At 34.2% G+C, this 27626-nt stretch overlaps 1 protein-coding gene across 1 annotated transcript; it reads right to left on the reverse strand.

Annotated features, from left to right (window-relative positions):
- Positions 1 to 3143: 3143 nt before the first annotated feature.
- On the reverse strand, positions 3144 to 26023 carry LOC105269454 (neuroglian). The gene is made up of 11 exons (XM_011309715.1): positions 25904 to 26023; positions 25036 to 25111; positions 24818 to 24950; positions 20403 to 23860; positions 20100 to 20182; positions 12507 to 12750; positions 10969 to 11211; positions 6583 to 6777; positions 6039 to 6191; positions 4311 to 4406; positions 3144 to 3688 (listed from the first exon to the last, which is right to left on the reverse strand). The coding sequence occupies exons 2-11, from the start codon at positions 25109 to 25111 to the stop codon at positions 3462 to 3464; spliced, it is 4908 nt and encodes a 1635-aa protein (XP_011308017.1). The 5' UTR covers positions 25904 to 26023; the 3' UTR covers positions 3144 to 3461.
- Between the last annotated feature and the right edge of the window lie 1603 nt (positions 26024 to 27626).

Below are 27626 nucleotides of genomic sequence, written 5' to 3' on the forward strand. Positions count from 1 at the left end.
CTAGGAGGAATTTCATGGCGGTATTAGAACAAAACTCGATGAGCAAATATTGAATGATTTTTTTTGTTCGAGCATATCATTTAATCGTGTTGAATCCGATATTTTGAAACAACCTCCTTTCTGGCGAATCACATACAGACCTCCAAATTTCACTGTTTTAAATTTTTCTTGTTCTTCATACATTGTCAACCTTGTTCTATTGCTTTTTTATTTAATCAATTAAATTAATTGGTGGGACGAACTGACGAATTTCTCTGTTATCCTTTTTGTAATTGAAATCTAAGTAAAAAATCTACTCTCTTTTATGTGTTAAATTAAGAAATTTGGTTTGGGACTGTCGAAAATATTCCAAACTTCTTCAGCAATTTAATTAATTTTTGACAATTGAGAAACATCTACACACAATTCCACTCTTCTTCCCATTTAAACAATTCCCGCTCCCACTATGAAATCTTTTATATCCACCCCACATCGACAAAATTCCCTTCAACTTTTCCTAGGAAATAATACCTGTAAGATGGCATAAGAAAAAAGTTAATTAATATGAGGATAACGTGTTAGATAACTTGGAACAACTTTTTCCTTACTGATTGCTAGCTAAATTGTAGAAAAATCCTTGGCACGATTTTTTGTTCAATTTTTTACTGTGAAATTTATTTAATCGGTGGTATTGATGTCAATTCCTTGGATGATAGCTTCAAATTCAAGTGCTTTTTTATTTTATTATGTTAATTAGATAGAGGACACTTTTTTTTAAATCTGAAATTCTTTTAAAATTCTTTTTTTAAAAATCCATAGTTGTTCGTATACTTCAGTTTTTGCAGTTGTTTTGTTGGAAGTTAGAAATTATCGAGGAATTTTCATGGTTTGAATATCGAATATTGATCTGTGGGAATAGGTGGCAGAACTGCTGTCTGAATATTAACGATTTCAAATATTCTGTAGGGGATGCTGATAATATACATGGGGTAAAACGAATACACGTTGAAAATTGTTCCATTCTTAAATTTGAACTTTTTTCTATAGCTAAACAACCATAAATAGACAAATTGACCCACGACGGTGGCGGAATTGGTTAAATCACTTGGTTGGACGACGAAACCCGCGGGTTCGAGTTCGGCTTAGAGCAGGGGAATTTTTATCTTTAGGAAATCGTCGAGGGGGGCAGACACCAAGAATTATCAAGAAATCTTATTTCCCGATGAGGCCCCCTGTAGACCAAGATTTTTCATGGATTTCCTTGATCATCAGGAGAGTCTGTGCACAGGGTACAGATCGTGGGGCAAATGCGATACATTTGGCGAGGAAGTCGGCCCATGTAACCGCAAAAAATGTAAAAAGCCGAGTAGGTTATACATACAGGTTATACAATAAATAAATAAAGAAGAAAATTGAATATTTAGACATTAATCGATTGATAGATTAGCAAGTGAGATTCTTTAAAAATTACAGAACACAAAAATGCGAAATAATCGCTAATAATAATGTACGTCATCAAATTGACTCAAAATTGTGATTGGATGTGCTTCGATAATGTTTTTTATACTGAATTCGTTACGTTAATTTATTACATTACACAATTTCAAGGATAATTATTTTTTTCGGGACCATCCATTTCAAATTCAATCACATAATAATTAAATGTTTTTTAACAACGAGCTTATCATATCAGATAGTCCTTCAGTAATCCGAGAAAGACTTTTGATAGTGTTTATTGTTACTGCAATAGTTTAAATAAAAACATGTACATATTACCCCGCACTCCCCTATCTCAGTTCTTCAGGGATTAAAAATTATTTTATATTCGGAGATAGCTAATAAGCTGATCAAAGTTACTATTAATTAATAAATAGAAATGTCATGTAAATATCGATTGATAATGGTCATAACAATAATTTCGATAATTTCAATAACATTTTCAGAAATATCAAATTTTTGAGACTATAATCTCATGGATCTTTCAGCTTCTACTGCGTGAAAGAAGCCGGAAAAATTGAATAAAAAATCTGAATGACAAATTACGAGATGAATTTACTTATTTTTATTACAGTGTGTTTTGTGGAACCAGTTCAAATTTACCGCCACAAAGTGACGTAGTGACTGTACTATACATGACATAAATATATAGTAGTGTAGTCTGTTTTCATCAGATTCACGTCAGATCGCCGACAGCAACGAAGAGTTTTAGTTGTTGAGTGAATTCTAGATATTTTATGCGTACATACCTGACAGGTAATAATTCCTATTCAAATAAATAGGTTTAATTATGAATAATATAGAATGGAGGTGGTGTGCCAATTTTGATTAACAATCGTAGCTCTTCATTTCGCATTGAAACACTTGATGCAATAATTCATCCTCGTGGTAACATGTATTTGTTTTTGCGATTTCTACTTCATTTTTTTAATTGCCACTTGTTCAACTTTATTAATAATTTTGGTGGTAAATTGGAGTTTTTATGACGGATGGAAATTCATTCAAGTGGAATTGCCATATTATATTTATATATACATATGTATATATATGTATAATATATAAATTTTGCATAGAATTAAATTTGGGAACTGCTAATCTATCGTAAGGATTCTTCATTTGATTTTTAATAATTTCGGTAGTATAAAAAAGCATAGAACTTGCGAATTCTTCAATTTCTAAAAAGTTTATTTCATTTCCGAAAATAGTTCTTCGTTGGAAATTCCGCATTCAAATTGTCTTCCTATTTTGAATTCCAATATTCGATTATAAAATTCGAAATGAATATCAGAACTCTGACATTTTTTAAATATTTATATTTAAAGAAGGAATTTGCTAATTCATATCTCATAGGACGAATTTCATTTTAATTGTTGATAATTGATTAAATTTTTGATAGATTTAAGAGAAAAATTGAAGTGTGTTTTTACGAATTTTTATCATTTTTCAATGGATTACCCGATTTTGAAAATAAAAAATGATAATTTCTTTTTTCTATTCAATTAATAAAACAAATCTAATTACATCCAATTTCACGGGATAATAACTACGAAATATCACACAACTAATTACTTCAAAATTTCGAGCACAATTTTCTTCAAATTCTATCAACGTTTTTCCTTTTGTTATCTGAAATAAAAAACTCTCACTATAATATCCAAAATAAACAATTTAGAATGGTAAAAATACTTTATTAATGTACAAATGTTTTTTTCTTTTTCAACAATAAAAAAAAATATCGATCATCTTGTAAAGCAGCTTTACATATCACATCTGATTCAGGATTCATCTCCAATCTCACGTCAATCCCAAGCACCACTGAGTCAATTTTCTTTTAAATTAAAAATATGCCCTATACTGATTAATACTACCAAAGACAACTATATGTACGACAGCGAAAAAAAAAATGAAATACTGAAGTCATCGAGAAGGCTCTAATTTCATTCGTTTTTTTCTTCCTCGAGGTTTTCTCTTATCTTCTGGCGATGCTAAGCCCATGGTTTATTTTTGTTGCATAATTTTCCAAACCATCCGGATGCACATAAACACGTGTTGTCAGGTTGACAGGTGCCATTCCTGCAGGCACGAGTGCAGGCAGATCTCTGTGGTGAACGTCTGCCAATCTCACAATGATTACCTTTGAAGCCAGTTGGACACCTACAGATGTTGTTTCCCTTGCATTTTCCACCGTTTAAGCAAGGAATTACACATTTTGCTTCCAACATAAAACAACAAATCAGAATATTCCATCGAACAATTCTATGTAGAAATATTTAAATTAGGAAATCCCAAGGATCATTTACTCCGTCTAAATTTTAGCCAATAGAATTGCATCATTCGACGAGCTTACTCGATGTTATATCGATAATTTTTGGATTTTTTTATCTCTTATCTACGTATATGAAAAAAAACTGTTCAGTCGAGTTAACTGGTGATTGAAATTGACAAATTGAATTATTTTGTATTTTGTGAATATCTTTTCTCATTTTTTAAATATAGATTTAGTCTCATGGGGCAATTCATTCAGCTGAAAGTTGAACGAAAAAAAAATCCCCCGAATACGAATCGGGGTTCGAAATTACTCTTGCCAAGCTTGACAAGTTTTCCAGAAAAATTGAACCTGGAAAACATGACACGTTCATTTGTTTGCAACGAATCTATCGGGAAATATCCGATAATTTCGAAGCTCTCGTGGTATTATCAGTAAATATTGATCGACATTCACTGATTTTTTTGAGAGCTATTAATGCGGTTATCATTTTAGACATTCGGTGGTTCCAAACAGGCATTCAATAGTTAAATCAAATTTTTGAAAAAAAGTGTCTGTTTCTACTTACAAAATTCACAACGCAGACCAAAATATCCCTTCGAACACTCGCAAGTATCTTTCTGTATGCATTTTCCTCCGTTCAAGCATTTGTCTGTGCAAATTCCTAAAACACAAATGATTTTTTAATTTCTTCATTTTTTTTTCAGGTACGATGCTGCGACTGGGACGAAATGGGGTGCGGTATATGAGTCAATCTGCTGCAACGACCGATTCAAAATCAGGGAAATTGTTGGATGAGATAATCCGAGTCAATCATGCTGGAGAATTGGGTGCAGATAGGATTTATGCTGGACAAATGGCTGTCTTAGGTAAAATCAGTGTCTAATGGTAATTTGTTTAATTGAAAGAATGATGGGCGATTTGAAACATTTTCGTATTTGAATAAGGGAAATTGGCAATAGAAAATCTCCCAATATAATGCATTTAATCATGAAAAAAAAACTAATAAAATATTAATTTATTCATGCCAAATACATGAAATAAATGTATTATTGGGAATGCTCGGGCAATATAAACACTTGTAACATTTGCGTCGACAGTCGAGTTCGATTTTCCAGAAATAAAGAAACATCAATAGTGCATCAAAATTACTAACATAATACATACATCATCGAATTGGTTTAAAATTCCAATTGACTATGCTTCAACGATTTTTTCTATACTGAATGTATTGCATCGTTAAACAATCAAAAAAATTATTTTTTCAGAACAATCGAGTCGACATTGAATGTGATAATAATTAAATATTGTCATCAAAACGCTCATCATTGGAGATAGTCAATATGTGACCCGATAAAGACATTCAACAGTCTTAATTACTACTACACTAATTTAAATAAAAGCATGCCCATATTACCCCGCGCTCAAACTAAGCAAATGTTGGAGATGTAGAATTTTAGATTGTCCATAATTCTCACGACTCAAAGATTCCCGAATATTTTCGATAGCTTTAATGTAATAAATTTTATTAGTCTTGAAAATCCACCAACAAATTCTTAAAAATTTCTTTGGTATTTTTTACTGACGACGATGTCTAAAATCGGATGCCTAGCACCAATCGAAAATTTTAATCAATCAGAATATTTCCGGTGCTCCCAGACTTGGCTGCCCCTTAAAATGATTGAAATGCAAAAAAGAGAATGAATTCCCACGTTTCTTTCTTGTCCTCCGTTCATCAAATCTAATTAATTGAGCCAATTAAACCAATTAAATCAAATTAAACCCCGCAGGACAAACTCCAGCCGGCAAAACAATCTCGCACATGTGGGAGCAAGAGAAAAAGCACCGGGAAAAATTCGAGGAATTAATAAAAAAACATCGAGTTCGTCCAACAGCAATGCTACCCCTGTGGAATGCAGCTGGATTTGTTCTTGGCGCTGGGACAGCTCTTCTCGGTGAAAAAGCTGCAATGGCATGTACTGTAGCAGTTGAAACTGTTATTGTCGATCACTACAATGAGCAATTGAGAAGACTGATGGAGAGTGCTGAGGTGGACAAAGAATTAATGGATACGATACAGAAATTCAGAGATGAGGAGCAGGAGCATCATGATGTTGGACTAGATCATGGAGCAGAACAGGCACCTTTTTACGATGCATTAACCAATGTCATTAAAGTTGGCTGCAAGACAGCCATTGCCATATCCAAAGTCATTTGAGCATGTATAAATGATTAATTGATATTTCCTCGAGATTCTTTAAGGGAAGGGAGGATTTGATAAAGGGATGGCTATTACCTCCTTCACAGTTGGGACCCTGAAAACCTGGAGGGCAGGAACACACCCCTGGGGCCGTACAATTTCCACCGTTCATACAAGCTGGATAACACAGAGCTTTTTTACAATGTGGAGGTCCTAGATAACCATCTGGGCACGGTCCGGAATTTGGCTCTGAAAATTTAATAAATAAATTAGTTTATCTTAATTTTTCATAATTTTTCAAACCCAAATAAATTTGAATCATCATTTGAATTTAATAACCAAACGAATAACTAATGTGTCGGCATTTTCCATTCAATTCAAATAAATTATCTGTCTGAGCTTATGAATAATCTATAATTTGTTAGCAGCTAGAGTGGAATCAATTTGATAAATTTATATTCATTTGTTAATCGGTTAATAAAATCAACGACTTGCAGAAATAATCTCGTGTATAGAAATTTTGATTTTCATATTATTCATGCACTGGATTGTCTGGCTTTGAAGCAATAAGTGTATATTTAAAAAATTAAGCATGCAATTTTTTTGTTGTTTATCTTTTTTATTACTGGTGATACAGAACTGTCTGTGTGAGTGAAGAAGTGGTGATCTTGGGCGCGACTGACGCACTCACCGCGCACAGCACATTCTTTTCTCAGGCTGAAATGAAGAGGTGTTCCATTCAGTGGTTTATGCTTGCGCGTTTCGATCATCAGACCAATTCCAAATTGTCCTATACCGGAGCTATTTCCAGAACACGGCAAATTAATACTGAATTCTAGAAAGAAACATATTATTAGAGAACTCGTCGCATCTTAAAACATTGTTATATTCTTTCAGGATGCATTTTTCATAAATATAACAATTCATCTTTCTAGTATTCGTTCTACTACTCGCTCTTGAGGCAACAGATTATAAAAAAATTATCTAATGTATTTTCTTAGAGGAAACGACGAATTTTCTTCTAGACAAAAATATTTGTTGCATTATTGTAAATCTATGAAATGTTTGTGTATAAGATCGGGACACGGAATAAATTATATAAAAATTATTCATAACCAGCTCCATTTGACAATAAAAATCGAATGATAGGCAGATGAAAAATAACGTGTAGAAAATTTTATACGTGTTATGCAATTTATATTAAGGTTTTCTACATTAAAATTCGTGGAAACTCCAGTGACTTCAATTACGTCCTCACAGGATCAATATAAGCATTCCCATTCTCATTTAATTTCATGTGCAATAAAAAGTGTAAGTGATTTCATAATGGATGGCATGAATTGCTAATTAAAGTTTATTACGGCATTAATGTAAATTATCTGATGTTATTAAGAGAGTTGATAAGTCTAATCTAAAGTCAAGACCTTAAATAAATTATATCGATTCTTCGGAAATATATCTAGAATAAATTGAACTACTTTTATATTTTCATTATTATTATTGTATATTATTACCAATCATTATGGTCCTTCGAGGAGTGGAAGTGTGAATGGAGGGGAAATATTGGTACAACAAGGATTTTGAAAATAAAAATGAGCAAATGATTATTGCTAATTCATTTTGAAGAGTAGAGTACGGCGGGGGAAATGGAACGTTGAAGAATGGAGTGAACTCGATTTTCCGGTGGATTTTGCGGAAATATCTCCGGGACGAAGGAAGACATTCTGGTAGTGATCTTTTTCGTAGTTCCCAATGAGTGGTAATTAAACCGAGAATTTCTCCTACTTTTTGATATGTTTTATTCTGTAAAAAGTCACTCGCTGTATTGTTTTATCAAAGAAAGACATTTCAATTTCACCGATATTCCCCGTGGAATTTATTTTGAAATTTGTTGAAGAGGAAAAAATTGTGATTTTGTTTCATCGGTTGTGAAAATATCGGTGATAAAAAATTCCGTGACCAATTGTCATGTACTGTATGGGCAAAAAATCAGGACAAAATTCAGGAAAAAACTCAGGGAATTTCATATTAAAATCCGAATTTCGCTCCTTCGTTAAAGGTTCTAAAATTCTCACGGAATTTGTCTTTTTAGCGAATGGGCAAAACTGGAGGTTCGAATTTTCTTTTCGGAAAATTCAGAATAGATAATAATTTGGCCAATGTATTCTAGTTGATTATTAACTTATTAATACCTCCCCCCCCATAATTGCAAAAAATGCTGGTCACTCTTGCACAATTTATGCAAAGAAAGAAAATCATAAAAATTATTAAATATTTAATCTATCGATTTGTTGAAACGTGCAATTATTCGACTGACCGTTTCTGTGAATTCACTTGATATTTAAAACGATTGTTGGCAAAATTGATAAAATTAGACTTCATGTAAATAGTTTGGTGCGAATTTGGAAACTTGCATTTCCCAGAGGTACCGAAATACTAGGTAGAATAATATTTAGTCAGAACCTGACATGAAAGCGGCACCAAGCCAAATAATGTCAATAACCCACAGTTTTTCTCCAGAATTTTAGCTGCTCAGGTAATTACCCTTCACGGTTTGACTATGTTTTGACGATTTTATGTTGGACGCAAAAAAATTTGAACGTAAATTACGATGTTCCACTCTGAAATTACCGGAATCATCTCATATATTACTCCATTAAAAATGTAAATTATCCCGGTAAATTACGTTTTCAAGTTCATAATTTACAAGTGCAAATTGCATAATATACGTTTTTAATCACGGACGCGGAGAAAAATATTCAACAAAAATTACGTATCTTTTCCGTAATTAGTAGGGGAGATCCGGGCAAAACGGAACGCGGGCAAAATGAGACAGAGGATAAAATGGAATGCGGGTAAAATGAGATGAATCAGGAGTTTCGATGAGAGACGAGTGGAAAGAAACGATCGTAAAAATCCATTATTCAACATTTTAGTTTTTTCAGAATTTAATTACACTTACCCGAAAAAAAAATGTTAAAATCCCCTACAAGGAATTCCACGATCAAAAAAGGGAAAACTGAGAGATTCACATTAGATGACGTATTTTTTGAGAATATTAAAAAATGAAAAAGGTAAGAAAACCACAATATAATTAAAAGATAAAATTTCATTCGCAAAAAACTCTGGGACGCGTTTGAACTGTCTCCAACATTTTTTGGCGAAAAAAAATTGCTGGGAATGAGTTAAAAACGTTTTTCCGCAAGTATTTCATTCTACTTGATTCTCCCATAATTATTTCAGATTTTTCCAGACATTTTCAACCGGTCAAAAATTGTGACATTTAAATTCTCCCAGCTGTTTATATAATCAGTGCAAGAATTATGAATTCCGTACTTTTAACAAAATATTTTTGACCGTTTAATTGACGAGTTTGACATGGTAATCTAACCGATTAGAAGCATGACAAATTACGGTCAACAATTGGTATTTTATAGTGAGCTTTTTCTGTACGTAGTCAAAACACAGGCGGTGTAACATTCAGGGAACGACAAGAAATCACTAATGAGTGAAGTTGAACGTGAGTTCAGTGGGGTCAACGAAAAAAATTAGCGAGTTTGAGTCGAAGACCTTAAAGTCGAAGGTGCAGACTCCGACCAGACTGGAATCCACACCAATTTTATATTATCATTTTTTATAACGTTTTCCATATAATATTTATTTCCTACTTGCACCAATCTACACTGAGAAAATAATCCCCATAATATCTATTTTAATATAGTATCATAATATATAATATATAATATAATATATAACATATTATGGGCAATTATCCAAAAAAATTATTCACTATGTGAATTAGATTTATAGAAAAGGGAATTTTTTTGGGCTCTACTATAAAAATTTTCGATTTCGATTTCGGTGGAAAATTTTTGTCTATCGCAGTCAACTATACATTTGAATCATGAGAAATTGAATGCAAAAAAAATTAAAAAATGGAAAAATGGAAATGGAATCACAAATTTTTCCTTTTTCCTGTGAAAAAATAAATATTTTTAGATGGATAATTACTATTATTATAAACATGATTGTTTACCGTGGAATTTCAACACTTGTTAATACCATAAAGGATGTTAAAAAAATATGAAAAATGAAATTTAACACTTGCATTCGCATTCGTGAAGGATTATCGAAAGGGTTCAATTAATTCTAACGGATTATCTGTTAAATATGTCGTGTTGTTTATACCGTGAGAATTTTCCCAACTTTTCTCAGTTATAGTAACCGTCGATTCCCGAGGGGAGGAAATGCATATATTTTGTTAAAATTGAGGGTAAGCCGACGGAAATTATGAAGTACGCTATAGACATTAATATATCGCATATAAGGAGGGGAAGAGATCATATGAACATTTTTTATATAAAATGCTTAAATAAAAATTTGAGCAAAAATATCGCATCGACCTTTTTATCTACCTCAAATTTTGCGTAAAAATTAATCTAAAAAAATAAAGTATAATGCTAATAATAATAATAATATAAAATATACTGAAGAAAATAAGGATTTCCACTTTTTTGTACAATGTGTGTAAATTTTTTTAATGATTGATAATAAATATTAGTCCAATAGTTTCACATTCTCATTAAATCTATGCTGGTAGAAAATTTTTTTAGAATACTATGAATAAGGCAAGAAAATTTTGCTTGTATTCCTTTTCTCCTACAATTTTGTGTACAAAATTTTAAAAAGTCAATTATGCTCTTTGAAAAAAAATTGAAGTTGAAAGGTAATGATTCTCTCCATCCCTTACATTTACATAAGGCACATTGCGATAAAAACCTTAGGGATCTCTGAGGCTCACGTGGAAATCTGCTGAGAATTCTTCGGCTAAATTATCCTTTCCAAAGTACTCTTTCCACGAAAAACAAATACCAGTAGCTCAGTAAAAATTCCCTACTATATTTTTTGAACTTATTGAATTTATTGAACCAACAGTGCATAATCACCTGTGATCCCACGTCAATTAGTTGCTCGAACATTTTAGTTAATGATTTAGGAAAGAGAAAATGTGAAAAATGTAAATTACCTTTTGGTTTTCTTGGCACTCGTCCCTTCGATTTAATCGTAATGGACGGAGTTTTTAGAATCGATTCATCCTGGGATTGCAGCTGGTAGAAATTGTAGGTGTACCTCTTAACACCTGATTTCCACGTCAAATTTACGTAAGATACTTCACTGGGTATTATTGGTAGTTTAATCTCGAACTCTGGATCGAGTAAATACGACAGCACTCTCCCCTCGCTTATTGCATAGATCTCCATTTCTAATCCTACAAAAAAAAACCTATATTTATTTTTAATCCATTAAAATTATTGATGGCGAGAAATTTTCGCGACTTTTCTCCTCAAAATTTCCTTCACGTTCTTCTGTTTCTGAAATACCGTTTTTTGACTCGCCATTTTTTATATGTGGATCGATATTAAATGCAAACTAATTTTAAAAACGAAAGATGAAGTTTCACGCACTAGAATTCTTCCCGGAATCACCAATTCCTGTTTCTGCGAAAAAATAAATACTTTTGAATGGATAATAACTATTATTAGAAACATGGTCGTTTATCGCGGAATTTTAACACTATAGGCGATTCACGAACGAAAAAGCATTTTACCATTTGATTGCCGAAAATTATTATTATTAACACTTCTATTATCAATTACAGATCAAACCTAAATTGCAGCTGATTATTTATTAATGGTATCTATAAATCGCACGATTACACTCAGACAAGAAATAGATTAAGATTAATTAAAATTTAATGTTGGACTGTCAGAAAATTACTGTTAAGATTTCAAGGAAGGAATTCAGAAATTTGGAATATCGAATTATTTATATGGAATTGCGATTGATTTTTATTGATTTTTATTGATAAATTAGTCGATTCTCTTGAATATTTAATAAAATTTATAATCTTTAATAAAATACTGTTTAATTTAATTAATATTCGCGATAGGTTTGAAAATGCAAATCGTCACAGGAAATTCAATGATGATTCATTATGAAAAATGAATGACGAAAAATGTCGAAAAATCTAATTCTCTTCAACTTCCAAGAGAACTAGAAGAATTAGGAACTGAAATTAAATTTTCAAATATAAAAAAGTAGATTTAAAAAACTAATCTTAAATACACGTTCAGGTATTTTCAAGTAATTTACTATATTCCCAATGGGGTAAATTACGAAACTAAAAGTCATGAGTCCTCTTTCAATCCGCAAATCAAGAGTTCGAAATCGTAATTTGCGAATTCGAAATTTGATTTTACCCTTTCAATCTCGTAATTGCATATTGCCTCCCGCAGTCCACGAGTGCGAGCACCGCAATTGACGAATTCGAAATCGTAATTTACTTCTTAATCCCGCAATTTTCGCATTTCAATCTCGTAATTTCGGCATTAAGCCGTCATTACAACATTATCCCTGGGCAATATACCGGTCGAACCCCAGAGAATTGAAAGTTATAAATCACACGAAAATTGGGATTGCAAAAGGGAGTCAACAGTTTGCGATTAATTCGACTTTTCAAGGTATAAATTAGGAAAAAGAAAAAATAAAAAAATTGTAACATACCACTGAACATTTTAATTTGCTGTCGATCAATCCACAGGGAAATATCACCCTCTGGTTTATGTGAATTGCCTGATCGATGATGTCTGGTAATAACCTGGCCAATTTGGAGGAGAAAAGCAGTGAATAGGATGGACGAGGCCCACGGCATCGTCGTTAGCAGGTGCTTATCTTTCGCCGCGGCACCAGGATGATGCTTTCCAACCCAATGCCCTTCCCTTACGGTATATCCACCAGCACTCACCGTCTAACAACCGTGAAATTCAAAATTTCACGGATATCGCAAATATCCACTCAAACCACCAGAAGATCAATCAATCGATCGATCGCTCCAGCCGATTTATTCGCACAATTATCTATTTTTTTTCGTCCGTCAAATTCAAAATTTTCTAGCTATCTCAAATCACGCTTTGTTACCTTGACTCAAAGCTAGAAATATCGATTGATCAATCAATCAATAAATGCCAATTGTGCACTCTATTTTTGATTATGATTTTTATTTTTGAGGTGGAGTTTTTTTCGACTGATGATGAAGATCCGTGACAGATAAAAGGTAGAGCTGCTGCGAAGACCGTGGCAGTGGCTAAGTAACTGACGGACTGACGACTGACTCAATATGAGAAAAGGCCTGCAGCATCCAGTCTCTCGCAACTGGAGATCCCTATCTTACCCAGTCCAATACCGGGATAAGGGTGTGTGCACACTGGTTGCGGATTATCTGCGAGAAGCGAATAATTTCGCAATTTCGCAATATTTCAGCGAGAACGCTCCACGGAAATTCAATGAAGAAAACTCCTTTCCGATATATCCACGATGTATAAAGTGACATTTTACGAACGCTCCGTGTGAATCCCAGTCGACCAATTCATTTTACGCACGGAAAACAATCATTTTCCGCACAAGCGCTGAACGCTCCGGAAAGGGAACTTTAGAGACAGGTATTAGAAAAGAGTGTAGTTCGATATGATTGCGAGAAAGTGTGTTTCATATAATCCGTTCCAGGTTTCATATAATCGAGTGAACGATATTCGACGCGTTTCAAATAGTAATTTATGCTACAAGAGCTGAAAAGTATTTTGGGAACGTATTTTATCTTTTTATCAAGTATCGTATTAAAATGCTTATCAGACTGCGTGGCATCTATTATGTCACGCCTTGATGTTACGAGGTCAGACGAGACGATAATTTTTAATGCCCTAGGGTGGGAAGTAAAAAAGGAGGAAGATAAGCGGCCTCTTACCTTCCTAGGACAATAAAAGTACGGGTAACATAAAATACTTTTCCACGAGTATCGAAACTTATTTTTTATCACGATGTGCCGAAAAGTAACTTTTCAGGCACGCGCCGGTTGACTTTACATGTGTAAAAAGTGACTTTCCCGCACATTGTGAAGAAAAGTATTTTATGGTACATTGTGTCTAAAAGCGTTTTTTCTTTCGCTCGTGGCATTATATATCTTGGCTTTTGCATGTGCTATAACATCCCGAGAATCAAATAACACTTTTCCAATAGATAATACAAGTCAAAAAGGAAGAGTTTTGCGCACGCTTCGCCTAACGAATACCCGCCTCTTCTCATCAGCTGTAAAGAGTGCAATTACACTTTCAGACGAGTGTAATTATACGCCTCGGCATCCGTTCCGCTTGTAACATTCACACGAGTGCTTAAGAAATCTCTCTTTTTATGCTATTTGAAGTGAAAACTGTAAGTAGCGGTGACAACTGCTAGCGAAATCTCACAAATAAAAATTTCTAAATAACTATAAAAATTCGAAAATAATCTCCTTCAAGCCGGCAAATTTACTTGACAAAATTAATTATTTCCTCTCAGTGAATCCGGTCTCTTTATGAATTACCAATTACCGATTGATTACCAATTAGTTTCAGTGATAATGTTCCACTGAGTGAATGCAAAAGTCGTGATCCACACGGTCGTCTGTTTTATGATGTTGATAAGTGCAATAAAATGTTCTCGAGACGTAAAACAGATTTTTATTGCTGACTCATATTGATTGCGTCGAGAGAATTCTGACCAAGTGTACACACGGGCATTTGACAAGTTTACAAGCTACTTATCGCAAATGCCCTATTCCATCAAAAATTTTCCAAGATTAACGTTCATAGTAAATCGTGGATATAGCTGCACCGGGAAAAAAGGTTTTTTTTTGTCTAGTAAAATTACTAATTACTAATTGAGATTATTTTTTGTTAGAAAGAAGATTTTGCGGTAAATGTTAATTTTTTTTGGTAAATCGCATATATGAATCACGAGAATGGGGAAGTTGTATTGTTTTTTAAACTAATAGAATATTCAGTCATGAAATTTTCTCATTGCATGTATTGATTGAATAAATTCTTAAATAGAAATTAATTTTTTTTTCAATTCTGCATAAAAAAAAGAGGAAAATGTATGGAAATGTATAGAACCATTTAGGGAATTCGTTACAAAATTCTCTCGGATTTTCAGTATTACAATAATTTACCGGAACTGCTGATAATGACGTAACAATTCCGTAAAATTTTCCTCATTGGCATTTGATGGAGTTACGTCTATAGCTAATACTTGTTCAAGTATTTATTTAAGTATATGTTTCGACTTCCCCAAGCACATATTCTATATATTCTTTCCGGTGGAAGGTGTTTAGTCCCACCGACACGAGGAATAGAATTGGAATCTGAAGGAAAATAGCGGTTCGATTGAAAAGTTAAAAAAAAAAAGTTTGAAATTGCAAAAATTGCGTAAATTTGCAGTTGTTGCGGATTCTCTGATCGAACACACGAACAGAAGGATTGAGCCAGTGGAGAACCAGTTTTTAACGTCACCTTCCTTTGGTCCCCTTTGGTGCTCTTCGCACACAATGAGGGGATCTTCTTTCCTTTTCATTTAACTCGCAAGGATGTGAGAAGAAAGAGACAATTAACTCGTGCCTACATGGTCCATACGACCTTGTTTCCGCTTGATCGTGTCTTAAAGAAAAAAATTGGGTGGGAGGTGGCCCCTACTTAGCGAAGACCAATCATTTTCGAAAGGGGTACAATATCATTCCTTTTGCTCATGTCTCAAAGCCATCATTTATCTCCATTAAATAAACCAATGACTTTATTTATGTGGAAAAAATCGCCTCATAATATCGTTTAGCGTGAAAAAAATCATTTTATCAGGCGAGACAAGATTGCCGGACGTTAAGTACTTGTTTTCCGCATGGGGTAGCTCAAATTTCAAGCACGTGGCGGTAAACAACTTGAGATACTTCACATGTACAACCTTGAACTTTATGCAAACCGTGCTCGCCTTCGGCTAACTCTCTCTGTTAATCTTATATTCCTCGAAAATTCCATTTTTGCCACCATTTTCTCTCCGGCAATTCGTGGGCATTTTGGGTTTCGAATTTTCCAACTTCACAACTTCAAAATCACTGTGGAAAAATGTTAATTGGAGTGTTCAACTGATTCGGCACTCAGAAAATCTCATCACGAATAGTACGTTAAGGTGTAATCTACAAAAGGATTACTGCTTATTAATCAAAAAAATTATGCTTGAAAAAATTATCAATTGGAAATTACCAACATTGGATCCTATAAAATTCCGTAGCAAAAAGTGTTAATATTAATTATGATTTAAACCGCATAAATTATAGGATTTGAACTCGTCAATTTTGGGTGACCAACTTAAATTATGAGATTAAAAACTAAATAACGGATTAAAAAGCTAAATTACCCGATGAAGAACATAAATAGCGATTAATAATGATTATGTATTTAGAGGTAAGTTTTCGGGTAATACTCGACTTATTTTAAAGCACTCGAAGTACTTGTCCGATTATTTTCGCAAATTCAGCAATAATTCAATCTATGAAGCTGTGGAGGCAGAAAGATCAAAGAAATTTTCTTTCCTGTGCCTCTTTAGGGTCATTTTAAAATCAATTTGTCAAAGATAGGCAATTTTCAATAGACTTTCTGGAAATTCCAAAGATGAGAAACTTATTGCGAAATATCCGAAAAATAAATTGAAAATATTTGACATAAAATGGAATCTAATCTGGTATTTCTCATAAAAAGCTGCACCCTGACTGGTCGAAATTCATTCACAAAAAATAATCAGTAGTAATGATACCTTGAAAATCCCAAAATGATGAGGTATTTACCGATAGCTTCGTCGTAAATAAATGAGAGTGCCAAGTTCTTCGGGTGTTAAAAACCTGAACCCTTGGGCAAGGGATTTTTTTTCTGCAGAACTTGACATAGTCCCTTATTTTGAGAAAAGATGGAGATAAATATTGACGTGCATTCAACCAGTTACATAATTTAGCAGACCGGTAAAAAGGTTATAAATGCTATGGTTAATTATTTGAGGATTTGTTGTTTTTATTTGAACGTCGACACATGGGTATCTTTGTCTTAAAGGTAACCGTGAGATCAAGAGAGTTGTACAGAGTGGCCACAAAAAACCTGTCCTGCATAATTACATTATCGGTCAGATCTCGCACGACTTCTGTCCAGACTTCTACGGACCCGTTCCTGACCGGGCCTTCTTGTTCTTGAAAGGAGAGAAGGGTGAAGAGAGGTAGAGGAAAAAAAAGGTAAAATGAAGGTGGATGAGAAGAGGTGGACAATAACGAGGTCTTCGAGCGCGAAAGGACCGCAGGGGGTCCGGTTTGGCTTGTCGTATACCTATGGTGCTAACACCACCGTTGATTGATCCCAACAATATGTATATCAACGCCAACCAGCCTCCAACCCCCTCGTTAATCTCCACTACACAAAAAAATAAAAAGATAAATTGGATTTTCCCACTGCCTTTTCCAGTCTATTGTTCTGGTGGTAGACAGTGGAATCGAAGGGTCAGAACAAAAATTACTAGACATGTTCGCAAGAAGTATTCGTTTGATCGTCAGGTCGTTAACGTTTTCCTTATTGGAATTCATGAAAAGTATACAGTTACAATATTCTGTGATACCGATGGATTCGTTACTCAATCGAAAATGTGAAAATTATAATTAAATCGCGTGTATGATCCAAAAACTTTACGAAGGTAGTACAAGATTTACCAGATACAAATGTGATCGGTTCATAGCAGCTGAGGAGGAATTAACTAGAAATAATTGTTCTCCTTAAATTAATTGTTCATCATCATTCGTCATCAATCCATTTTATAGTTATGATCTTGATGAAATGAAGGATGAGTCCGTAATTCTTCTACAATTATTGGAGTGATGCGATCGACAATTTAATCCGTACACGTAATTAATAATTAATAATAAATAACGATATATTCGTGTGTACACTTTTAATATATTTGAAAAAATCAGAAGTCTTAGTCGTTTATATACTAAATGCATTGTTAAAAAATAATAATCCTGTCGAGTAAATTTATTTGATAGGCGTAAATTCATTTATTGGAAGTAATCAAAATTGTTTTTTCGTCAGTGAGCGCTTTGCAATTGACTCATTATGTCATTATAATTGTGCAATTCCAATTGAGAAATAATAATTGAAAAAGAATGATTTCAAATATCTCCATCAGTGGTTACTGTATTTCATGGTAATTCGCAGTAATTCTCTTAGGAGACGTCGCAAAGGAGAAAGTCTCTTTCATGCATCAAATATCAGCTTGAATTATTCGTAATTCTAAAAATACTCTGGCAGGAATAATCGAAGGACGAATCAGCACTTAATTACAAACCATTTTGTGCTAAATCTTCAACTAAAGGGTCAACCCAAATTATGTTAAATGGAATGAATGCCTTCTTCATTGATTCATGTCTAATTACATTTTCAATAAAATTTTTAAAATCTTTCCAAATTTTTAAATAAAACTTGAGAAAAAGCTCTCAACAATGGCATTGTTCTCTCAAATTTAATGATTTCTCTCAGAAAAACGATGGGATTGACTGTATCTTTTCAAGAATTGCAGCTGCATATCAATTCAGTTGTAAGTTTTGGGTTTGACTAAATAATCTGACTCCAATGAGATTTTTATATTTATTAATCTAGTGTAAATAATAAACTAAGCAAAACACTTTTTGTTCTTTGAATCTACAATTAATCAACTAGACACAAAGATTGGACGGAATTGATATTAACAAAATTTGTAAAAAAAGATCAACAGTCAATAAACTGTTTTCCTATTATCTATAGTGTACACTATTACACTATTTTTCGACTCGTTGATTGACGATATGTCATGAGTTAAAATTTAATAATAATTCTATTCTTTATAAAAAATTCTGTTGGTAAAATGAGTAAAAATATGATGAGATACTTCTGAAAAATTATCTCATTCGATTACTTAATTTCGAATGACGTATAAAATTTGAAAATTGAAACGGCCTACTTGGTAGTGAAAAATGGATGTTGCGCTCGGCGCAATGTCTATTCTTTTCTATCAGTTGCATTTTTTTGTTAAAGAAAGATTTCCATTGGCAGCTCTTGGGCGTTTTTGCAAGAACGGAGACACCTGTTTCATCTCCAATTAAACGTACGTTGCCATTGCGCTAGGACTGTTCGATGGATCTGATTGATTCTTTGGTCCATACTGCCCAATGAATGATCCATCTTCTGTGAACCGTCCTACAAAATAAATAAAATAATTCAGAAAGTGCATGACACATATGCATAATTCGTCCATATCAGAAAAATTCATAGAAATTATCTGCGACTTCTTTCGAGCATTCTATTAGTGTTTCGTAATTCTAGCGAATATTGAAAATCTTTTTTTTCTAATAAAAACGATCAAAAGAAAATATCTTACAGAAATAGAATCAGATTCAATTTTCTCTATAGGTTGCATCAGATTTAAATATTTCCTGAATTAATTTCATAGCTTAGATCTTTCCAACGTCTTTATTCATCGGCATTTTATTGAAAGAGAATAACAATGAAGTAAAAAAATTAAAATGAAAAATGAAAAATGAAAAATGAAATTAAAAACAAAAATAGAAAAATTGGAGTGGAAGAATTTTTTAAGAAAATTTCTCAATAGAAAATGTATTAAGGCTCGGGTGGATTATCTAGAAAAGATAATTTACTCCGAAATTTGGATTCCTAATTACTTTGGCAATTAATCGTTTTTTTCAATAATTTTTAGCTAGCGTTCCAGCGGTTGTCAACCACTAGGCCGCTAGCTAACAATTATCGGAGAAAACGATTTTAATTGACGGAGTAATTAGAAGTCCCAATTTTGGAGTAAATTATCTTTTCCAGACAGTCCATTCGGGCCTTAAACTTATTATTAAATTCCACTGAGTATGTCTGCGTAATAGTTTCTGCCAGAAATATTTGATTTTGAAAAACAAATAGGTATGGATTTCTTGGAGATGAGATTTTGTGAAAATATTTTTTTGTACGTGACTTTGGCAAAAATATGGGAATAACAATGCATCAGCTGTAAAAGTCATGAATAGCCCCAGTTGCAATTTAAACTCTCTCTAATTATATATTTCTTACAATTAAATCAAATCACCACTTATGACTATAAAGTACAAAATATACCATATAAGCCTAATATTATAACGCATTATTAAAAAAAAATAGTAAAAGCAATAAAAAATGAAAACAATAAATTAAAAAACATAAATCAACCTTCATACCTTTCTCAAACAACAGTAGCGAAGGCCTGAGGATTAGGTTCCGCCCTTTTCTGTCCGTAGTGACCAATGAATGATCCATCTTCGTTCATCCCTTCATTTTTTTAAAACCGTAAAAAAAAAAACAACAAATAAATAAAGAGAAAGTTAAACACGAGAATGACATTACGAAAAAAAATAAATTATAAAACGATTCCAAAATATTCAACGGTTCCTATCATAGATTCGTTCAATTATTCAAATGGTTTTGGAATTTCTTGTCCTTTTCAATTGATAAGAGTAACAAATTCACAAGAATTAATATAATTACTCACCAGGGTCACCCTCTTGGTATTCTGCCATGGAATCCTCATCGGAGTCATGCTGCTTTCCATCGTGACGAGACGATGAAGCAGCGGAAGCTCGACCACCAGTGGATTTAGTGTCCAGTGGTTGGGAATATTCACTGAAACCATCGGGATACTCATTCCTTCCTGCTGTCAAGTCACGCTCAAGAACTGCGTATTTGCCTCCACGATTACGTTTCACCATGCAAACAAGCACCAGCAGTAGAATGAGCACTAGTATCGCCAGGAGAAGACCAATAAACCAGCTAGAAATAGCAAAATTCTCGGCAGGTTCAATGATGGGTCCATCATCGCTCGTCCACACCAACTGCGGTTCACTAGCTGTTAGATATTTTCCATCAACTGCTATCACCCTCATCTCATAAGTCTCTCCAGGTTGAAGTCCCCTGACCTCAATCTCATCCCGCTGGAACTCAGGATCAGTCTGAAGCTGATGAGGATGATGATAAAGCCTGTACGTCACAAAGAAGTGACTGCCAGGATATTCTTGTCGATTGGGCATCCAAATAATTCTGACAGTGGCATAACCATTGTCCTTGGGAACATTCTCCCATCTGAAAGTCGGCACATCGGGTTTTCTGGAGGTTTTTGTGGTTTCCTCGATATAGAAATTCACCCCTTCACCAGCATTTGTTGTAGCTTTAATGTGCACCCTGTACTTGGTTTCAGGTTTCAAACTGGCTAATTTAGTGGCAGTGGCTTGAGGGTCGAGGACATGAGGTTGACGCTCCAGAAGTGCTCCCAACTCAGTGCCATTGACCACTTGATAATAAATTCTGTAACCAGTCAATTGACCATTCGGTTCAGCCGGTTTAGTCCACCTCAGCCAGAAGGCACTGGATCCCATAGGATAGGCCTCAAGACTCAGGACAGTTCCAGGGACACCTTCAGGGGTTTGAAAGCTCAATGTCTCTGAATGGGGTCCATTGAACCTTCCATTATAGACAAATATTCTCACATAATTCTTACTGAACGGCACAAATTTATTGATAACTGCCCTAGTGCTATCAGCACCTGGCACTGTGATCTCCCTCATACCATCTTCTCCATCTCTTTCTGTCCAAGTCTGAACTTTGTAACCCCTCAATTCTCCATTGACTGAGTCCAAGGGAACTCCAGTCCATGTGAGCACTGCAGTTGTACTAGATTGAACATTTTCAACTTTGAAATTTGTTGGTGCTGCTGTTGGTTGATCCTCCCCAGAATATCCAATGACAATATCAGGTACCACTCTGGACTCTCCAATCTCATTGATCGCTGTCACTTTAATGTGATAACGTTGATACGTCGGTTGATTCTCAACTACAAGCGAATGTGTTCTCCAGTTAGAAATATCAGCTCTCATCCAATCATTTCCTCTTATATCTCGTCTGTAATAAACTCTGTAGATAAATTTAGGTGCATTATGCTCTATCTGAGGCATAATAGTCCAACTAATAACAAGATTCTGGGGAGTTGTGCCATTTCCCATAACGTTAGATGGATTTTTGTAAGGTACATCAGGTTGAGTGGTGCATACTGTGGAATGGGCTGATGGCATTGAGGGTCCTATCTTGTTCCAGGCAATAACTCTGAATGTGTAATTCGCCCAGGGGGACATGGGGATGGAGTATGTCTGTTCTGTAGCAGGAATGGACTCCTGAGGTGTCTCCCAAGCATCTGGGGTGAATGATGTGTTTGCTTGAATGGCATAACGTAGAATAGGAGAACGATTGTCTCCCATTGGCTGCCAGGAGACTTTAGCCTCTTTCTCATAGCAATGAGTCCCTGTAAGAATTGGAGCATTGGGCACGTCTTGTACTATCAATGTGGCCTGAGCTCTCATTTCGTCTAGCTCAGTGCTGGCTAAGCATGAATAAATTCCAGAATCTAATTCAGTGGTTTTAGTTATTGAGAGGGAAAAATCGCTGGTTATGATGAATCTTGGTTCGGTTTCTGTATCAAGAACTTCGTCATTTCGCAGCCAATCTATTTGGAGTGTCAAACTCGAGTCAGCAACTGCATTACATCTGAACGTTGCTGTGTCACCTGCAGATACTTCGTAATCCTCAGGGGTTTCGATTATCTTTGTGTGTTCTTTCACTATGAGGGAAGCTGATGCTTCAACTTGACCGAATTTATTGGCTGCATGACAGGTGTAACTGCCAGCATCACCAAAGTTTACGTTTGTTATTTGGAGGTCACCGGTTTCTAAGGTTTTGTAGCGACCGCCAGTGAGCTCTTGACCATTTCTGATCCACTTGACTTCGGGTTTTGGTGCTCCAAAGACCTTGCACGTCATTTGTATAGTCTTTCCATCAACTGTTGCTTCGTCTGTCGGGGGTTCCGTTATCTCTGGCTCCAAGGCAAGAACGTTGATATAAACGTCTTTATAAATATAACCCAGGGAATTAGTGGCGTTACACCCATAATTACCGGTATCTTTTTTTGTCAATTTTTCAATTATTATTTTGTTGGCAGTGACTTTTCGTCGAGGATTAGGAGGTGTCTCCTCGATTGGCTTTCCATTGTGAATCCATTTGATCTCCGGCTCGGGAATTCCACTGGCTTCACATCTGAATTCAACCATTTCATCTTCAGCTGCTGTCTGAACCTCAGGTTGTACCGTGAAGTAAGGAACTGCCATAATTTTAAGGTCTATTGAGTGGCTCACAGCTTTGCCAACGCCGTTGGAAGCTTCACAGGTATAAATTCCTTCATCGTCAAACTGCGTTTCTCTTATTATCAACGATTTTCCATAATTCCCATGAGTTACTCGATCGTTCGGTTTTATTCTTACACCATTCTTCATCCAGATTGTTTCGGGCAGGGGAGTTCCTCCAAATATACAGTAGAGCTCGATTTTTTTACCTCGAAGGGCTACTTCGTTCTTCCTAGAGAGATATTGTCGTTCTGGCTCGTGTTTATTCTGTGATGCTGATGCTCCTGAGGAAATGACGTTCAAGATAAAACGGTTACCCAGTTTGAATTCGTTTCTGTAGTGAGATGTTGCTGCACAAGTGTAATAGAAATCCTCGGAGGCATCGTATCTGGTGACGTTGGAGAACCAAAGATTTCCCTCGGGATCTAGGGTCATACGTGAATTGTTGATGGATTTTACAATCCCAGCTGTATCCTGAATCAGCCAATAAACATTGGGCTTTGGCCAACCGTCTGGTGCCTCACACGTGAGTTTGAGGGTATTTCCTTCACTCACTGTCAGTGTCTGCGGCTCTTCGTCTTTGAAAGAGTTGAGTTCTGCTTTTCTTACGAAGACTGAGTTCGAAGTGGCTATTCCCCATTCATTCTCAGCAAAGCACTGATACTGTCCGAGATCTTCATCTCGGGGACGAGAAATCACCAGAGTACCTCGACCCGGTTGCTGGGAAATACGATCGTCGTACGCTGGCCATTCGAATTTCTTCCCATTTTTTATCCAACGATATCTGAGAATAAGAACGAAAATTCAATGTAATGGGTGGAACTTGTGCAATAAATAGCTTCAACATTGCAGTGCCTTGAAAGTAATCTAAAGATATTTTCAAAATCACGAAAAACAAGTGGATAATTTTATCATTATTGACTCATTCTTGAGAAGTTGCTAAGAAATTTATGATTAACTTCCGAAGGAAAAACCTGAAAAATTAATTTTTGGAAGACTTTTTAAAAGTTTACAATCAATTAGATTCTTAGTTGAACCAATACATGGCGCTTTCTACATGGAAAACTACATAAAATTTAAACCCGAGACGCTATACTTATAGTGAATAAAATGAAACAACAAAATTATATAAAATGTATATACAAAACGTATAACTTGAGATATTTTGAATATACATTTTTTGGCGTAGATCATTCAAATTTCAATTATTCAATTATGAAACCAGTGATACTATTTTTATAATTCTTCAGCTTTATCAAAATATTATCGAAATTATTTTTAGAAGCTCCCACTGAATTAAGTTTTCAAATAATTTTGTTAAAATCTGTATATTCATAACAATTGATGAATAATCAACCCTCAAGTTGGTATTAATAAATAAAACAAATAAAAATGTGGAAATCCGAATTTTTAACGAGTGTAATCAAGTTATTCGATAAGTGCTCAGTACAATTTATTGACAAGATCAGAAGACAAGGAATCAGAACAAAAATTGCGCTATTCGCATTCGAATAAAAATGGTCGATAACTGTTTTTCTATTAGTTTAAATTCAGACTACTTTCAATCGTTCACTCATCAATGTAAAAATAAATGCTTTATAAATGAGGTCTAATCCAACTCATTAAGCCCAATTATGTTTCACTGTTGCCCACTTAACATTTAGATGGCTATAGTGCATGGAACGTCACTTGAGTCATTCAGATAATGACTAATCCCCTTGAATGGGGGAAATAAACTTACACAGGTGCAGGTTCTGCATCCGCCTCGCACTCAATGACGAAGGGTTTGTCATTTTCATTGAGTGCTGTTTGGGCTACTTGAAAGAGCAGCTCATCTGTTGGTGGTTGTTTTGTTATCTGCGGTGGATATTGAACTGAAAAATAACGTAGAATTGTTTATAATTTATTGTTGCTGATTGATTATAATCCGAAATTTACATAATTCAACATTTCACTTACTTGAGGCAGACGCATAGAAGACAGACGCTACAACAATAAACAAAGAATACCTCATGGTCTCTCGCCGGTACTTCATCTGCAACAAAAATGTTAAAAATAATTAAATTAACAAGAAAATATTGATTCCAGAATTGTTACATTCAGTTATCTGTAAACAAAATTAATATCGGAGTTGGGGGATTTTGTTGGCTGAACTTCTCTTTGAACTATTGAGTTAGGCGAAAAGTATATATTATAAATAATTTCATTATTAATTATTCACATTTTTTTATCCTTAAAAAATGAGTAATAGTAATGCACATCATCGGAAGAGCTTAAAATTCTAATCTAAAAATGGTTGAAGCTCTAGGTAAGCTAAAAACATGTCCGTATTACCTCGGGTTCCTCTATAAGTTCTGAAAATATAGAGATTGGTGAATTTTGTTTAAATTTGTTGTTGCGTTGGTTTATTTTACGGTCATTGTTTCTTGTATATAGACACGTATACTATATAGTGTATCGTGACGCTTCTCGCGCATTCATCAAACAAGTAGTTTTCGATGATCTCACCATGTCCAATTGATTCGGGAAAACAAACTCCCATAAACAACAATTTCAACAATCACCAGTGTCTAACCTATCTTCAATCCCCAGCCAATTACTTAAAATATCTATTTTTTCATTCATGAACTTTACAAAATAATTCAATAATATACAATGTAATTGAATAAAGTATATAAATTGTAAAAATACGAGTAAATTTCAGAGTTGGTAAACGGTCACACCCGAAGTGTCGGGACTCGATTTTGTTCAACGGTTGTCATTGTTTCATTAAAAAAAAATATAACAAGAAGTATGTACACAAAAATTGTCACTCTGATGTACTCACCGTGTTGTTCTTAATTAATAATTAAGAGTAAAAAATAATACAATTGGATATTCAATTTATTACGAAGGCATTCTTAAAACCCACTGACACGCCTATAGCCCTCTACCTCTACTCATTTAACGTGCGATACTTAACTGACATCTACTTACAACTACACTGCAATTACATATCTACATTTTTGTGTAGAGCACGTCATTGATGCCGCTCCCCACCATCGTGACACACCGTCACTGATTGGTGGGAAGACCACCGCCATATTTTTGTGATGAAAGGCGCGCGGTTTCGAATTCTTTGAACTAACGCAGTAAAAACGATTATTGAAAAAATCACATTTTTTAAATAGCAAGTCGAATAGTAAGAGGAAGATTTTCGAGGACCAGTCTCAACCTCAATTTAGAAAGATATAATTTATGACAATAATTAAAAATATCGTAAAAATGGTAAATAATAAAGCTCGGGTGGACTATCTATCGAACGTTGACTTTTTTTTTAAATTTTATCTTTTTAACCTAAAATACATTAAAATTTGGGATCAATTTTGTGTTACGGGAAGCACTTGAATGGACATGAAAAAATAATAAAAAAAACGAGGAACAATTACTGAAAGGCGCTAAAGATTGATATTATTCAAAAGGGATTTACCAAGTTTGATAAAAAATGATAAAAAACACGTAGCTTACTATTGCATCTAGCTGTCACTCAATCTTCTGGAGAGCAATAGTAAGCTACGTAATTTTTATTTTTTTGTAAACTTGATAGATCCCTTTTAAACAATATCGCTCTTTAGCACCCTTTAATAATTTCCTTTTTTTTTCATTGTGTTTTGGATTGCATAATAAAGGGAACAATGTAAGGATTACCAGAAAGTTGATACGAGTTTTGAAAAGATGGATATTTGGAACTATTTGTTGAATATAATTTTCACTCAGTCTTTCTCGTCAAAATCCTCTCAAGGTTTTATCATACTTGTACAAAATTAGATCAAGGTTGTATCAAGGTCAAGTCAGGATAAGGTAAAAGCTGACCTGGAGTGAACCTATAGTCCGATCATCATTTTTCGATCCACCAAAAATTGACTAACGTGACAGGATATTTTTTAATTAAAAAAAAATCGAATTTGATCTTTATAGGAGTTTTTTGAATTTTCAGCTTGTCTGACGCGCGTTAAAATGATAAATCATTTATTTGGAAATGGTGCCCCTAATTTTTCCATTTTGTGTACCCTCAGCAATTCACAATGGAAAAATTTTTAGATAAACGAGAATTTGCGTAGTGCAGTATATAAATAATTTTATTAAAAATTTTCATTTGCCTTTTGAGCCTTTTTTAACTTTCAACTCATAAATCCATTATTTTATGTAAAATTAGCGAGGATTTAATCTCAATTTCACGTATATTACCCTCGAGTTATTCCATAAATACAAAAACAAAATGTCCAACCCTCTCTGAATAACTAAGAAAAATTATATTTTCTATTAATTGTGTAATTGAATAATTCCTCAATTAATTCAATATCTAAATTATTGAAAAATTTACTTTAATATTCGAATTCCGAATAAATAAGACTATTAACAAAAAAAATGATTCCCTCAATGAAGTTCTTTTTGATAATGACTTATTGAGTCGTCCGAAATGATCTCTATAATGGAATTGGGGAGAGTGATTCCGTAAAAATGAAAACGAGTCATTGCAACCGTATAAGAGAATGACACTTTTTATTGTA

Source organism: Fopius arisanus, unplaced genomic scaffold (genome assembly GCF_000806365.1).
Source record: "Fopius arisanus strain USDA-PBARC FA_bdor unplaced genomic scaffold, ASM80636v1 scaffold00069, whole genome shotgun sequence".
NCBI lineage: Eukaryota > Metazoa > Arthropoda > Insecta > Hymenoptera > Braconidae > Fopius > Fopius arisanus.

Bases quoted from the DNA above. Each gene is read 5' to 3' on its own strand.
- LOC105269454 (XM_011309715.1), bottom strand. From the start codon at position 25,111: ATGAAGTACCGGCGAGAGACCATGAGGTATTCTTTGTTTATTGTTGTA. The intron at 6,778-10,968 runs GTAATTTACATT...GTTTCTTTCTAG, and splicing joins AGTGCCAAGAAAACCAAAAG to AATTCAGTATTAATTTGCCG. The intron at 3,689-4,310 runs GTAAGTAGAAAC...TTATGTTGGAAG, and splicing joins TGGTCTGCGTTGTGAATTTT to CAAAATGTGTAATTCCTTGC.